This window comes from Plodia interpunctella, chromosome 1, assembly GCF_027563975.2.
Source record: "Plodia interpunctella isolate USDA-ARS_2022_Savannah chromosome 1, ilPloInte3.2, whole genome shotgun sequence".
In the NCBI taxonomy this organism is placed as follows: Eukaryota; Metazoa; Arthropoda; class Insecta; order Lepidoptera; family Pyralidae; genus Plodia; species Plodia interpunctella.
The window spans coordinates 5,459,008-5,475,477 of NC_071294.1; the positions used below are offsets into that span (position 1 = coordinate 5,459,008).

At 32.9% G+C, this 16,470-nt stretch overlaps 1 protein-coding gene across 2 annotated transcripts; it reads right to left on the reverse strand.

Annotated features, from left to right (window-relative positions):
* Positions 1-2,381: 2,381 nt before the first annotated feature.
* LOC128678277 (G-protein coupled receptor Mth2-like) lies at positions 2,382-15,430 on the reverse strand. 2 transcript variants are annotated; one of them, XM_053759749.2, is made up of 9 exons: positions 14,031-15,430; positions 11,949-12,187; positions 11,100-11,283; positions 10,419-10,497; positions 7,366-7,550; positions 6,574-6,766; positions 6,038-6,228; positions 5,330-5,356; positions 2,382-4,316 (listed from the first exon to the last, which is right to left on the reverse strand). In XM_053759749.2, the coding sequence occupies exons 1-9, from the start codon at positions 14,965-14,967 to the stop codon at positions 4,177-4,179; spliced, it is 2,175 nt and encodes a 724-aa protein (XP_053615724.1). In that variant the 5' UTR covers positions 14,968-15,430; the 3' UTR covers positions 2,382-4,176. The 2 variants fall into 2 exon arrangements, with proteins under 2 accessions (XP_053615724.1, XP_053615799.1); XM_053759824.2 differs by lacking the exon at positions 5,330-5,356 and having other exon boundaries at positions 2,390-4,316.
* Positions 15,431-16,470: the final 1,040 nt, after the last annotated feature.

A 16,470-nucleotide genomic window follows, 5' to 3' on the forward strand; every position in this document is an offset into this window, starting at 1 on the left:
ACGAATACGTAAAAAAAAGATAGTTATTTGTACCTATAAAAAATCTTATTTGCCAACTTCTCAAAATATATTACTATTGACAATTTCATATATATGTATATATATAATAGATGATTTTGTTTGATCTCTGATACTAGGTCGATAGCTAGTCATTACGTCTTGCATCCAATTAGAAGTTATTTTGAAGTTCGTATATGTTTCTCTCACAAGAACGTGTGTGGTGAGTCACACAAGTAATAGCTCACAAAATATAAGGGCGGCTAATTCCATTACCTCACTAAACAAACGAAAAATTGTACAATAGCTTGTTATACGACATGGGTGCGCAAGGCGCAGAATCAAGAAACTCATTATTGTCAATGAGTCTTCCTTATTGAGAGGTAATTTCATTAGTAGAGCGTTTCGACAGTTGCGGCCGCACTGTCATTACAATTTTTCAAATTTAAACAAAGACAAGATTTTTTATTTTTTATCCGATCATAAAAAAATTCGTCTGTACTGGAATAATGTCAAATTTGTGAATGGTTGATTTTAGAAACGATTCCTTCCTCAAGAAAATTGACGGATGGTAATAACAGCACATTCGCAGCGGTCGAATCGCTCCAGGAACGACCCAACGCCGCCTTCCTTTTAAATTAAATTTAATACAATATTTATAGATTTCATTGCTTTAGGTGTAATTTAAAAATTTGTACATAGTTCAATATATTATACATCGCAGTGCTAAGAAACTGAGGTATTGGTCTGAAGACCGGGCGCGTTAGACGAAACGTTAACGAAACACAAACCATGTCACGTCTTCGAAGTCACGGGTAATAGCAAAAATAAAACTCAGTCTTTATATAAACACATTCTTACAACTTTTCAGGCACTACCTAATTTACATAGTACCTTTAGATATTCTCAATAAGCGTCAAACATGTAAAATTGACATAGAAATGCATCATAAAATCGAAAGCGTTGGTGGTAAATGACATGATTTTTACGGTGAGATTACATTTTTGCATGTCATCGGTGTGGAAATAATGAAATTGACTTCATTTTAATCTGTACCACCAGGTACCTTGATATCTATGTAAATACCTAGTTGCGAAATAAACTTCAAATTACATTTTCTTTGAAATGTATTACAAATATAAATTTTCAATGTTTTTAGATGTTTCTTATATCTGTATTTTAGTGCGGGTAATAACGGCGAATTTGCTATTAATTGTACCTAGCTTTATGGTACCTAGCTTTCTACACATTCCATTGATCTAAATAAAACCTAACGTGCGGTCGACTGTACGTATACTTAGGTTTTGATTCCGAAAATGAAAATATGAAATCGAAAATATTACAACATAAAGTGATCTTGTTGACTTACAAGTTTTCACAGCTAAGACACGGAAAACCAAATATTCGATATACATTTTAACTTGACCCTCTTCGTGTTCCCCAGGTTTAACCACAGGATTTAACAGACGGACTTATAGATAAATGGACAGACGCACAACGAAGTTATCCTATAAGGGTTTAGTTTTTCCCTTCTTCAGATAAAACCCTAAAAAGACTCCTGAAATAAAATCTCTTTCTTATAAAGATAAGTTAGAGCATTGTAGGAAAGAATATGAGATTGGATCAGTTCCAAAAAATACAACAATTAAATTTCAAATAGGTTACGCAGGAATCGATCGTTCTCCGCAAAGATTGCCTGTGATAAATGTGACTAATGAGTTTGTTAGGGTGTCGTCCACAACTTTATCTGTAAATAAAGTATATAGGAGAGGGGAACAATCTTAATATATTTATAATTCCTATATTTTAGCTGTACCGTCATTATTCTCCATCAGGTGTTCCAGTTTTCAAAATCATTTATACCCTATATGTTGCCCAGGCTTAGTAGTTATATAAAAAAAGTTTCATTCAAATTCGTTTAGTAGACAGATATACAGACAAACAGACAGATTTTTTTTCAAATTCTTATTCTAACTCACTTACTATGACTCTATCGCCTAATTTTGTTTTTATATAAATTTATTCAATATACAGATTTTTTTCTACTGTTTTATTATATGTATTATTAAAAAGTGACATCCGGGATAGTTTCGGAATTTTGTGTATTGTTGTTACACAAATATCTATCCATAAAATTACGATAACTCGATTAACACGGCTGCCAGAATAAAACATACATAGCGCAAATATAAAAAAAACTGTTTAAAAATAGATTATCTCGGATTGGACACGAAAATTCTGAAACTCAATGGCCTCAAAATTGCTACAATAAATATGAACTTATGTGGAAGTAATAAGCAAATTAAAATTCCACTCATTGTTACATTACGCGTACTAATGATAATATTGAATTAGATTCTACTTAGACAGGATAAGGACTAATAGTAGGGTAGGGGTAAATCGTCTCCATTTGTGATGAAGGTTCTTTTTAATTAAGGGTAAATAAAAACAATTTATTCAAATTGTATATAGCCAGAAAATACAAGTCATATACAAGCCTTAAAATTAATAGTATAATACTATTACTACAAATAAACAAAATTCGAAGGAAATGAATTCTCAGACGAAATATTTGTACCAAATAGCCCTTCTAAAATATTTATTGGTAGATATATGAAATTTATATAGAATTTTTAACACTCTGGCTGACACTAACACTATCGTAGCATTTTTTATCGATATTTTTTTAGTTATCCAAGTTGTTCGAGCTTAGTTCTATTTTTTTTTAATTCATCCTTCGCCTTTTTATAGTTTTTATGAGTTTTTTTTTACAGTTTTAGCAGTTTATATGAATTCATAAAAACTGCTAAAACTGTGAAAAAATACTGCTCGACCGAGGTTCGAGGGCGGGATTCCGCATCACACCTGTTATTCGATTCAAACATAGTTTTATGTTAGTATACTACTTTCCGAGTGTGAGAAATGAAAACTTATTTTAAATAGTTACATCGATGACTAGATCTATCATTTCCCTCAAACATCCTTGTGAAAAAAGACAATCGAGAAATATTTATTAAACATGTAAATTATTAATCGTACACTTTCGTATAGAGATATAGAAATCGTAATTATAAGTAAATGCCAGTGCTTATTCTTGCACTACTCAAATATGAAAGTTAAACATATTAAATTATACATACTTTGTAACTTTTGCATACAAATACAGGTTAAGTACCCAATGTTATAAGGTTTTTCAGGCCAAGATTTTTGCCAGTATATGATTTTTATTTCTTCTTATTTTCGAACAACTATTTTAGATCTTACCAACATTTATAAATTAGAAACCTATTTAAGACTGTACTAAATTATAAGAAACACTAATGAAAATACTCTTACATTACAAATAGGCACAAATAAGCATCATGCTATGATATTAAGTATAAAAAGCATTAGGTACCGACTAAGTAGACATTGTTTTATAAGTGATATAGATGAATTGAAGTAATAAAAAAGTGAAGGTGGGTTATTGAATATTATTATATAAAAATAAACCTAATGTATTTTTTCATAAGTATATAACTAATAATTAAGTAAGTACACAATTAAAACTAAAACACCGTGGTCCTGTGGGTATCAGCCGCCATAAAAGTACAGTTTATTGGTAATTATTTTATCTCTTATTTTTATGGTTGCTGTTCCCTAAAGATGTACTTGGAAGTCATGACGTAAGAAGTACGACGTCAGTCGTCGTAATTATTACGGCATACTTTTTCAAATATACTTTTAGGATACATTCATGTACCTACTCAAATGCACATACCGGTGGTTACAATGAAATATGTATTGTATAAAGTAAAACTTATACATACTTGCATCCAAGTTTATACGATGCAAACTAATTACTACTTAATTTAATTACTCTTAAATATTATTTGTGCTCCAACAAAATCTATTACTGTCACGTGATAAAAGACATAACACGGTGCGATATTATGTACTGTTTGGCGTGATAATAAAGTATTTGAAACATGCGAAACGCCAATATATTTTAGTAGTTATTTATTATTGAGTAAGAACCCAATATTAGTAAGAGAATTTGAATGTTACATTTTTGCATAAAAATAGCTGACGAGCCATAGTTTCAACCACAGATTATACAAGTATGATGTTTCAGCCTACTAACAGCGCGTTATAAATTATTTAATAAGCCGCACTAATCTTCCGACTCTGATGGTTAATCTATTTCTTTTTAGCATTGTTAGGCACAGATACCCTGGTAGAGACGCGGTCGTCGGCACTGATAGAGCGAGACAGGAGAGTGGATGACGTTCGTCCAGATGATGAAGTACCATTCTGCTGCGCATCCGGGTTCTCCAACCCTGTTAATATTAGTTTCAGTTAATTGAAGTGCGTCAATTGTCAAATAAAGCGTTTATTCACAACCCAGAGTGTGGTACGGATGCTATGCAAAATATGGTAAAATATTATATTATCAACGCAAGGGCAGGTTACTATCCGTGATTACTGATAGATGGGTAGGTATTCACTTTAGTTCTATTTTTAGTATATTGTTTTTTACAATTTGTTATGTGTATCACATGTATAAATGTACCTACCTTATCTGTATTTACAAACTACTAACATGAAGACTGACAGGACACGGACTTCGTCCTCAAAAGTAAACAACCTATACATGTCCTAAATCTAAATATTTAACTTTGTTTCGTAACAAAAATACATATAATTATCAGCAAAGCAATAAGCTTCGTCATCACTATATCTTTACAAAAATCATATCCGCAACACACTTCGTCATCGCTGAAATTCATCCTCAACACGCTTCGTCAAAAGGTTTACAAATGTATTCCAAATTATAGTATGAAGAGATTATTTCAGGATTGTGAACAAACGCACACACCACAGTCACGGACACAAGCAAACATGTGCTACACGCTCTACACAATATGTTATGACTAGATACGTGCAACGACTATTATTAATCGATTAGATTATAAAGCGTAGCAGATACTGTGTTAATATAAAGTGTAAAATAAGGGAATTTTTAAAATGTTACTTGAAATTTATATTAAAATACTTATTACGGATTTGTTTCACCAAAACCTACAGATAGGGTGAGCGTTTCTACATAGTGACCATGGACTGTAGTGCCTTAAAACGAAATATTTAATAAAACAAAATAGGTTAAAATTAGTATTCTATTGTAGATGACTAGTCAGTTATCTAACCTAAATATATTTTTTCAAATGTTAGTTGTGGTGAAACACGTCCCTTTTATTTCTAAAGTCAAAAACTACAGAAACATTACATTTATTCCACAAAATAATTAAAGTAGGTACAGAAGGAAAGCTGATAAATAATCGTCAATAAGTACTTGTGTCAATCGGTATCCTTGAACAGCCTGAAAAAATAATATAGTTTCTCACTCTGGTGTTATTATGTGTCAGTTTATTCATACATTCTAAACGCATGTCCATGAAAAAATCGGCAAAAATTATATACAAGTGGTGAATATTTGTATATTTTTTTTGTAATTTTTTTGCAATAAAATTTTACATAAACAAACAAAACGAGCCTTCGATTTACCGGTATATATGACGGTAATTTCTATTAACTTTTAACTGCTCTCAAATGTTTTTTATCGCAATATATAGAGGCTTCTAAGATAACTTTTACGACTAGTACTGTTATTCAATATGCATGCACCTTAACCCATTTATTGGGTGTGCAGATATAAAACCTCATCGTTTATAGGTAAAGGCTTCTTATCGGAAGATTACATTCTAAGAAGTTGTCACACTTCACTTCATCACAGTTACATCTACTTTTGTAAATAATAGTCACTTTAATATACTTATTACGATGATGTTTGCGAATAAATATGAACCTAAATATGCTATTGAATTGCTCGGCCCACTATTCAAAAAGAAGAACCTAAGACCTATGCAGTCACTGCAAGTATATAAATATTCCAAATTCAAATTGTTTGTATGCATGTGTATGCTGTAATCTTAGACAGAACAAAATAATTTGTATACTGAAGCTGAAATTATTTAAAAATATATTTTATTTGTATTCTTACCTAGTCGTTTTCTCGCCAAATAGTAGAGCTTAGGCTTGAATATTAATATAATAAAGATGAGGACGCCCTGGAGTTGGTTGTATAGATCCACGATGTCCCACAGCCATTTGGGCTCGCCAGCCACCGTGGACAGCAGCTCGCACACCCATCCCGCGCCCATCACCACCCACAGCTTACCAGTCAATACATACCTAAGACCATGAAATAAAGATTTTCTTCAAATTCGTCATAACCTTTTTATTTTCAACATATTTTTGTGGATTTATTTTAAGCAAAAAGAAAAAATTGTTCTGTAAGAAATCCTCGATACATTACAAATCTGTTACTATTAATAAAATATATTAACAAATGAAACTAACTCAAACCAAACCATTACGAAATCTTACATTGTATATTTTAAATATAAAATATATCTCAAAGCAACTGAGGTAGGTGTTGGTATACTGAAAAATCAGTTGACATAGGTACAAAAAATATTGACTACCTAAATTTAAAGAAATTCGTGTCAATCTTTCAAGGAAAGGAAAAAGCCTTACTTTGCCCTGTCGACTCTGAAGCGGCGTTTCATGCGCTCGCCTATAGAGCCCGCCTGCAGTCGGTGCACTTCAGATTTTACCCGTGCGCAGTGCCGCGCCGTCAGCACCCACAACACGAAGTTGATGCAAGTCACTATGCCCATCGGAATCACGAAGAAAATGTAGTGCGGCCAATCATCCTTATGGTTTTGCACTGAAATCACATACAGTTTAATATTTAGTCCGTACATTTTGGTTGCTTATATACATAGAAATTTAAATATATGTGCAAGTGGGTTTAAATAAACATACATAGGTATATTGTATGGTTTGAGTTAGTTTCATTTGTTAATATTTTTATCAATAGTAACAGATTTGTTAAAATATAGTGATGAATATTTGTTAATATATATCGCGTTTGTAGTTGTCTGTTGCCGTCGAGATAATATATACTAACGGGTATTTCCATAACCTAACCAAACTACATAACATAATATCCCACCCGATTATTCGTCAAAGACATTCAGCCTGCGGTCAAATTTGAAAATTATTCGAACCCACCTCTTAGAACATAATTCATTAAGGTCAAATTTCATTGTCATCATAATCATCCGGAAGTGATTATCCTCATGAAAATGACAATTAAATTACAAAGTACGTATGATGTATCGGTATTGTATGTATTCGATACTACAGAACGAGGACACGGGACTTCTACTCAATAGAAATTACTTCTCCCCAAGAAAATAAAATAGATATCTAGTGAATTAGATATACCTACAAATGTTAAAGAATATAGACGCTATAACTTACGTGATCCAAACCAGCACCTGTTAACACCCATATTAGAATCAAGGTAGGGAGTGACCGGGTACTTATCCAGCAAGAAGGTAATGACAGTCAGGAGTATGGATGAGCTCCAAGCGTACGCGGAGTACCAGATGAAACGCTTCTTCTCGGCATTCGCCTTGCGCAGCGGCCGCACTGATCGGACGTTCCTATTGTAAATTCGACTAATATTAGATACTGCCTAAGGATATTCTTGAAAAAATAAAATACTTTTTTTCATTATAGTTGTGTTTTTTTTTTGTGATCACGTCCGCTATTAACTGCTATGAACTTGTGTATATTAGTAATTGAGCGCCGGATTATGCTGGAGATTAACACAATCAATGAGACGAACTATATTTTTAGAAAAAAAAAATGGGAACAATTTCCTGTTTTAGTACAAATTTTAAACGCTAGATTCCTGCTGTCTATCGCTATACGATGTATATAAATAATAAATTATTTTATTTATAAGTATCCTGACTACCAATCAATAAATTATCCACTTGTTTGGGATACAGATATGAAATACAATCCCAGGATTATCAGGAAACTGAAAAATGCCGGGATTTGATCCACAGATATATAGGCGTACTAATAATTCCTAACTAACTAACTAATTCACCTAGACAGAAGGAAAAACGGTCTTTATGGTTTTATCTTTTATTACTCCATAACTGTATGTAATTTTTCAGAACTCAGAATTCAACCGCATATTCTTAGGAAGGCACACTGAAAACTATGTTATTAATAGAAATTTTATTATTAGACTAAGTGCTGTTTTGAGTAAGCGTGAATGATTTCATGGCAATATTCAACGGCCAAGCTCAATGAGTAATTTATCAATAATGAAGTGGGTGCTCAGAGATAAAGCTAACGTAATGAAAATTTCCTGATTACTTGGTGCACACGGATTGCAGTGTTCGAGTGAGTATGGTAATCCTCCACTAAGCGCAACGTGTAAACAATCTCACGTTAATAAATAAACTATGCATTTAACCTACTTAAAACTAAAAAAAAATTAATCATTAAGAATAATTGTCATAAGAATATAATTAAATTTTTGACTTACAACTTAGTGACCTGTCATACCTACTCGTATATGTTTATAATTTTGTACATACAAAAGTAATAATCTTGCTCTCCAAATATAATAATTACATTTATTATTATCTATTTAACTTTAATTTACCAAAACAGCACAAATGGGTGACTAAAGCTAAAATACCAAAAACCTGTCAATGGTCAATCAGTCAGACTGTAATTAGATATCAAATAAATGCTTATTAGTTTAGCTATGTATTTGCATATAAATTCCTGTATTTAGTCCCTTGGGCAATTATTGTAGTTTAATTAGATAGAACCACACCTGCACTACTAACACAAAAGTGACTTTATTACTGCCATCCTGTCGGTTTTCATTAGACTATTCGTTGACGGCTATGTTTGACCTTTTCACGCGAACGTACAGTCCATTAGCTCTCTACAAAATAATTAAAATGATTTCACTTTTTACGATCATGACAATGAATTAATGAATAATGAATACTGATAAGGGGACGTAAATTATAAATGTATCGCTCAAAAGGCTGAGGAATAACCAAAACACTGTCATTATATATCCGTGATTCACTCACAAATAAATAAAAATATATATTACATCGAAAATGCTGTTATTAGTATAAACATTTACTGTATTAGTCAGTCATTAGTAGGTAATTTGAAAAATTGTGAAAAACGTATCAAGTGGCCTTAGAATAGAACCACTCCATAACCCAATGATTAATCAATGATTCAAATATAAAAATACGTATATAGGAATACATATTTTTCGTTTGTTCAATCAAATTTTAATGTAAAAGAACTTGTAAATTTATTATATTACAATAAAAGTAAGCATAAACTAGGACTGAGAAACAGGTCAATAAATTTGAAAATTATCATTGATTATTCAATTCTCTATTAAATTTGAGTAATTCATCGTCAATCTTACAAAGTAGGTTGGTAATTTACTTGTTTTTACGGGAGTGACAATATCCTAATTCGTACAGTCCACACCCTCAACCTTGATTAACTTTTACCATGAACTAACGATGTAATATGTAATGCATTAATGCTGTAATGTACTCTTCTAATAAGCTAACCCTGAGCACTTAGTAGAGAATTAATAATGAAAGGTTTCAGGATATTGGATATTTGCGTGGAATGTTTTTCTTTAAGAATATTCACCTACTTGTTTCTTGTTTACTTTAATTTAATCAATAAAGTAAGACAGTTTTAAAACGTAAGATCAGCTCAGCCATTCAACTAAATACAATAGCAATTTTATCAATAGGCTTGGTATGCAGTAGGTAATGCACAAAAAATATCAATGTGCACCGGCAGTTGCATCACACCTCGTATATAATGGCGATTATGAAAACGGAAGGCATTTAAGCTATAAATAAATAACAAGTGCAATACACTTCTGTACTCTACTTATTTAGGCCTCAGTTCCCTCTCCGTACAATGTAAACAATTACGTCTAATATGATCATGACCGAAGCATACGTGTGTAACTAAGCATCGTTATTTGAAACTAAATTGTGCGGTTAATCTTCACTATAATAAAGGGATAACTAGGGATAACATTGAATATCAAAACATATTTTCTAGAAACGTGAACACAAAACTTTGCGTTGCAAAACTAAATCAAAATTGTACACTCTTAGAAAGGTTTTGATAAAATATGCCTGCAAAATTTTGAACCCTATATTTTATTTTACACAACATACAAGAATATGACTAGTAAAATTCTTGCCCGGTAAGTTCTCAGATTTCCATGAACCTATTCTTATATTTTTTTTCCCAATTGGCTGTCACGTGGTATGGCCAAGATGGCCTGTTATTAAAAATCTTCAAAGACCTTTGCCTTTGACCTTGCGGACCTTTTATTTGAGTAACTCGTTTTTGCAACACAGTTATATGTAAGGATTTACAAAGAGAATGCACCGACATTAATATGAGCAAAATTATAAATAATTAAGCAATAAACTCACCCAAATGTCCACCAGATGTCGAAACACATAACATTGAGCCAAGCGAAGGCTGCCACGAAGCCAAAGTAGATTCCGTAAGCTGTATGAAGTAAATATAATATCAATTAGTTCAATATGCCAAGCCATAATAATTAGGTATTTATATGAACAGATAAAATATTCGACTAGGCTTAGCATGTTTCTACTATAGTGTATAATACTTATTTATGATATTTCTCTGAATCACCGATAATGACCGATTATAGCGGATAAATCAATATGACCACCAGTTATGGCTTATCCTAACAGAGCTTAAGTGGGCGAGATCAATAAAACATTTTATGGCTCATGTTAATGTTTGTGCTCTGAGTCGAGGTTGGCATATAGACACTAGCACATTTCGCAACGGTATTGTTACAAAACTACATATATCGGCCGACCTTATTAAGGACTAATAAGTAAATTATTTTAAATGATATTAATTCTCAAATCGGTTTACAATGGTAAATTCGAGGATTTCTTTATTTTCTATTACTTATATTCCATCACTTTAACTTGATTGGAAATTCGCCACTGGTTATTTTCCGCGGCATAGAAATCCCTATAGGATAATTTTTTAAGTAGCAACAATGTAACATACAAAACTACAAATACAAAGTTTATTTTTGTGAATGACTTTAAAAATATTTGTGCCGATCTCACCCAGCAAGGTGCACGTGACAGAGCTGTCAATGTAAGCATACTGCACCCTGGCGAGGCAGCCGAACGCCAGTAGCATGGTGCAGAGGTGGCAGATCAGGGTGCGCCCATGCTGGTTCCTCAGCTCCGGCAGCGCGCAGTACACGAGGAGGGTCAACGCCAGGCACACGCTCGATATTGTCATCAACTACATCACAATCTGAGCATTACCATTTTTTTTATTTACAAATGAAATTCAATAGGGAATATGAATGTGAATATATATTCCACAAAACGAGCATTCATAAATATAATAGAGCATGATAAAAAATTTGTAGCTACTTATCCAGAAAAATGAGGTCTTTGGGTTTCAGGACTCTGTTCATCGCCTAAGAGATAAGAAATATTTATACTGACTAGGTTTAACTCCAACTATCGTATTTATTACATAGTTGTAAACCCAAATATTACTTACATACACCAAAGTAAATAGAACTTACTATCAAGCATACAAAGACAAAGCAATATTTGTTTGTACACAAATATTATAGGTATTTAATTTTTTCAAAATCAGAGATTTGCTCTGTAACATTTTGATGAAGTTGATGAATGTTGCTTGAGTGGCTCGTGTCGAGTGAATTAGTTACATCAAAAATCGATTGAAAATTTGTAGGCATCTTGGATTAAAACTTTTTTTTCTATTTATATAGAACAATCGAAAAGTCTCATCAAACTTTCAATCCAATTCATATATTTTCTTGCTTTTCTAAATATTAGTTACTAAACACTATTAGATCTGATGAACTCTATTAAATTAAGAACATATAGACGATAGACTTTACTGGTAATCAAAATAAATCAATAGATACTCACTGTAAATGATAATTTGAAATTCTTTTCATCTAGTTTTTCCAAGCATGTGACCCCCGTGACCATGATATCCGCATTGCAGTGGCGGAAGTCGAAGGCTTCCAAACAGTAGTTCGGAGTAACGCCCAGAGCCCATAGCAAGTCCCCTTTCTCAGTCAACTCGTGGTGGTCCACTTCTGATGAAATATTCAAAGCCAAGCGACTTTCTGCACAGTCCAAGGATGTTCGAATACCATATACATCTAAAATAAAGTTCGATTCAATCCAAAATGTAGCATAGATTCTAGAAAATTGAAGAGTTGGGATGTTTGATTTCTTTTTATCTGGAACTACTACTGATTCGATTTGAATTCTGATTATAATAATCACGTTAAGGAAACGCTATTCAGAATGCCAAAATTTTCATGGGAGCAAAGCCATGGAACTTTTTTGTGTGATGATGCCAGTTTTGCTATATTTGTTCAATTTAGGTACCGGTATCTGAGTATCATGAACTTAAGCATACCACCCAAGTAGCATTGGGAGTTCTATAGTGGTTGACTAATGGTATACATTTGTTCTTGAAGCTGTATATGTAAGTTTTATAAGAGCTGTAAAGTATGCTATACAGCCCTTGTATTACCGATTTGGGTATTTACACAATTAGTCAGCTTTAGGTTCTTAAAAGGTACACGGTAGCAGGATAGTGGCTCTTTAATGGTAGGTTAAAGAGAGAATTGTAGTTTTAAGGTTGATAACCAACACGAGAAAGTTATAAATAAGGAACAAGTGAATAATCATACGGCCGATAATTCACATTCAAAATCACAAGTGTACTCTAAATCAACTATTAGACTGCTTTTTCCTCAAATAATTACTTAAGTACAACATTTTGTAATAAATATTTATTGTCGATTATGACGTGCAAAATTACTAAGTTGTGTTAAGCCATTTTGAAGAGAAGAATTATTTGTAACTGGTAAGTACACTGTTTACTGTGCTAATATTACTTGGGAATGTAAATTTATTGTAAAGTGCATACATATTTATAGTTAAAATTTTCACGCGCCTCGGATACACAGACTCGAACAGCTGAATAACATTTTCTAAAAGGTCATATATAACGGCTTTGGGCTGCATCAATGTTCACATGTGTAATATTAAAATGCCAGCATTCTAACACCGTACATATGAACCTCTAAATAGCCCATGCCGAAATTTACTACTCTTTAAAGGCTCTTGTTCAGCTTTGAAAATTAAAGCTGACTAGAAGAGTAATGTTGTTCTAATAAAACGCTAATAGTTGCATCATAATAGGCTACATTTACTTCCCTGTATATGCATCATACAGGTACGGGTGAACATGTTCACTTTATTACAGCCTGTGAACCACGTATGACCACTGTTAATGATAAGAGATCACCAGTGAACTCAATGTGACCTTTTAAAGAGAGTAAAATGCTATTTGGGCACAACCGCCAAATAACTAAATCAGCCGTACATATATACAGAAGTGTCCTTTCGGCCGAATATATACTCAATATGTTTGAAGTTACATATTTTCTTTACACATTTAGGTACCCCGATATTCATAAAAATTCAAGGCATTAGGTATATAAATGCTAGAGCCCTTTTTATTAATGTCCTTACAATACTCGATTATCCCTTCCCACCTGGATGACGTCCTCAGGAGCATAAGATTTGCAAGTTTTACTATATTAGACTTTTAATTAAAATATCGAGTCGAGACTATTTAAACAACTTCTGCAGTTTGAAGTATGACCTTAAAAACATTGCAATAAAGCCCACTTTACAAGTGCGTTTCAAGTTATATTGTGGTGCAATCGTATTATTATGATTACACATTGATTTTTACCCTCTAACAGATGGATAGGTATCTAATCTAACTTAAGAAAACGTCATTTATAAGATAAGTATTATACATAGAAAATTTACCTTGGGATATTTAAATATCCCAAGTACTAGAACTCCCTTTACATCCTTAGCCCGTGCTATAATTAGACATTAATATAATTCGATTTTATTGACAACAAAAACATAATTACTGTTGAAACAACTTTGGACAAGAAACAATAATTTATTTACCTGAATGTTCATCCTTCGTTGATGGCAAGAAACGGTTTATATCAAACAAAACAGAATCGTCAGTATTGGGTACACATCGACTCTTAAATCCACATAGAAAAGGCTTGAAATGCTGACCCACAGGGCAACATTTTCTCAGACAGAAAGCATTGTAGTTTGTGCAATTCCTAGTACAAACCCGGGCCACTGTTTGTTTTTTTGGATTATTTATTTCACGGTCTATACACCATTCATTTTGATAGCTGGTACTAATGTCTCCATCATATTTCTTTTCAATATTCAACATACTTCCTCCTAAAGTAAAAGTAAATTTGTCTTCTGTTAACTCTACTGCATACTCTGCCAATTTACAGTGTAACCCCACTTCAACCTCATAAATAAGATTAGTACTGTCACTATTCCTTACTTGATTTATTACCCACTCTTCGTCATCATTCTCCGATTTTTTTCTGCATAGATGATATTTTGTATCATAGTTATGGCCTCTAGGACAACATTTTCGTATTTTGACTAAAGAAATATTTGATTCTTCATTTTCAATCTCGTTTGTTACGCACTGCAATGCAACGATTTTAGGAATGAAATGTTTTCGTTCACCGTTTGAAATATTTGCCACAAGTCTATCATAACAAATACTGTTCGATGATTGTACATCTTGAAACTTCGGTATAGGTAATAATTGAAGATCGCAATCAGGAGGAATACCATACTTCACTTCAATATCATCGCCAAAAATCAAAGGGAATTGAATTCTTGAAATATTGTAGGTCGCTTCTACATCACTGTCTAAACACTGGTAATGCACTTCCGTAGTATCATTGGTTACAACAACAACTTTTATAAGATTTAACCTTTCCGGACAACACTTTTGAAAAGTTGGCAAATCTGCACTTGCTTTTGCAACGAATAAAATAATACAGCAAAGTAACAGCCGCATTTTTAGGAACGTTTGAGGTTGCCGCCTACGAATATAGTAATATTATACAGAACACTCATAACAGGTGGGGGATGTCGATAGCACTGTACATTGTTTATATTGAGTCTGTTTGGCTGCGTGCGATGCGGGCCGAGCCGGCGGCGGAGTGAGGCCGGCGAACACCGTGATGTCCGAATTCAGTCTAACCAAATGATCTTTCGATTTGGAGGCTGTTCGCCCTTGAATCAAGCCCACCAGTCAACCCCCCGCGCCTCACAATGGAGCTTAGGTATATCCGCAAATCTGTGTTTTGTATAGTAACCTTATTATCAATCACTGCACTTAGATCTTTATCAATGACACAAACTAATAGTTAGATTAAATTTATAAAAGTAAATTCATTATTTTGAAAATGAACTGATTGAATAGATTTATAACACCACGTGGTTTATACCGTCCAGTCGGCATAGGGCGTCAGCGTCAAACTACAGTATTGTTAACAAAGACTACGATTCACGTTTCTTATCAGATAAATAAGTAGGTACAGATAAATATTGAAGTGACAGATTGATTGCTTACAATTGCATACATTGATATGTCCAAGTTAATAATATTAGTGGGTAAAATATGGCAAAAAGCGGCGTTATTTAATATTAATAAGGAGATTTTAGATCTATTTATTAAACTATCTATTTATTAACTAAGTAAGTAAAAGTAGTAAGGAAAGTTCGAAAGGAAATCCTTCAACCATAGTGACTGCTGCTATATCCGAGTTGGATTTATGACTTAGCTAACTGGGTGAAAACACTGTAATGTTCATTGTTAATATAAAGGTTATAAAATAAAATATCAATTTTGTTTAATAAAACTAATATTTTATATTTCTATGTAGCCTTCATCAAATTACATAAGGTCTATCTATATATAAAGTAAAAATATTGAACAAGCATGTTGTAATTGAAAGTATTTTGCTTTTTTTTTTAAATTCACACTGGCCGAATCTCACAAGACCGCACAACATTTTTCTTTTTACAAACTTTCATTTAATAAATTGCAATGTAACTATGTCTCGACGTCGTTATGTCCCGTCTCAGGTGGAATCTTACAACTCAAATTTGAAGCAGATACCGATCTTCAACAGAGACTTGAAATGTTGTACACACATTTAAGTTTGGATGACAATACATTATTATGATAAGTATGACCTGATGGTGCACCCAGGAACGGCTCCGGACGTGGGAACTCCTCAACGGTATACTGCATGGACATGAATTTTTGACACACATTGAATGCAATAAGATCTCTCTGAAGCTTGTGTCAAAAATGTCATTTTAGTAAATAACTTATTATTCGTGATTTCTTTAGAAATCTTTGTGGTGAAACCATGAAATTAATCTTTAAAATTTATACATTATTCATCCCGCCCGTTATCGATAAGGTACCAAATTAACTACCATGAATGATGTTTTCCCAAAAGCGGGTTACGTTTCCTCGAGAGAGAAACATATAAGAAAACTTGTTTTC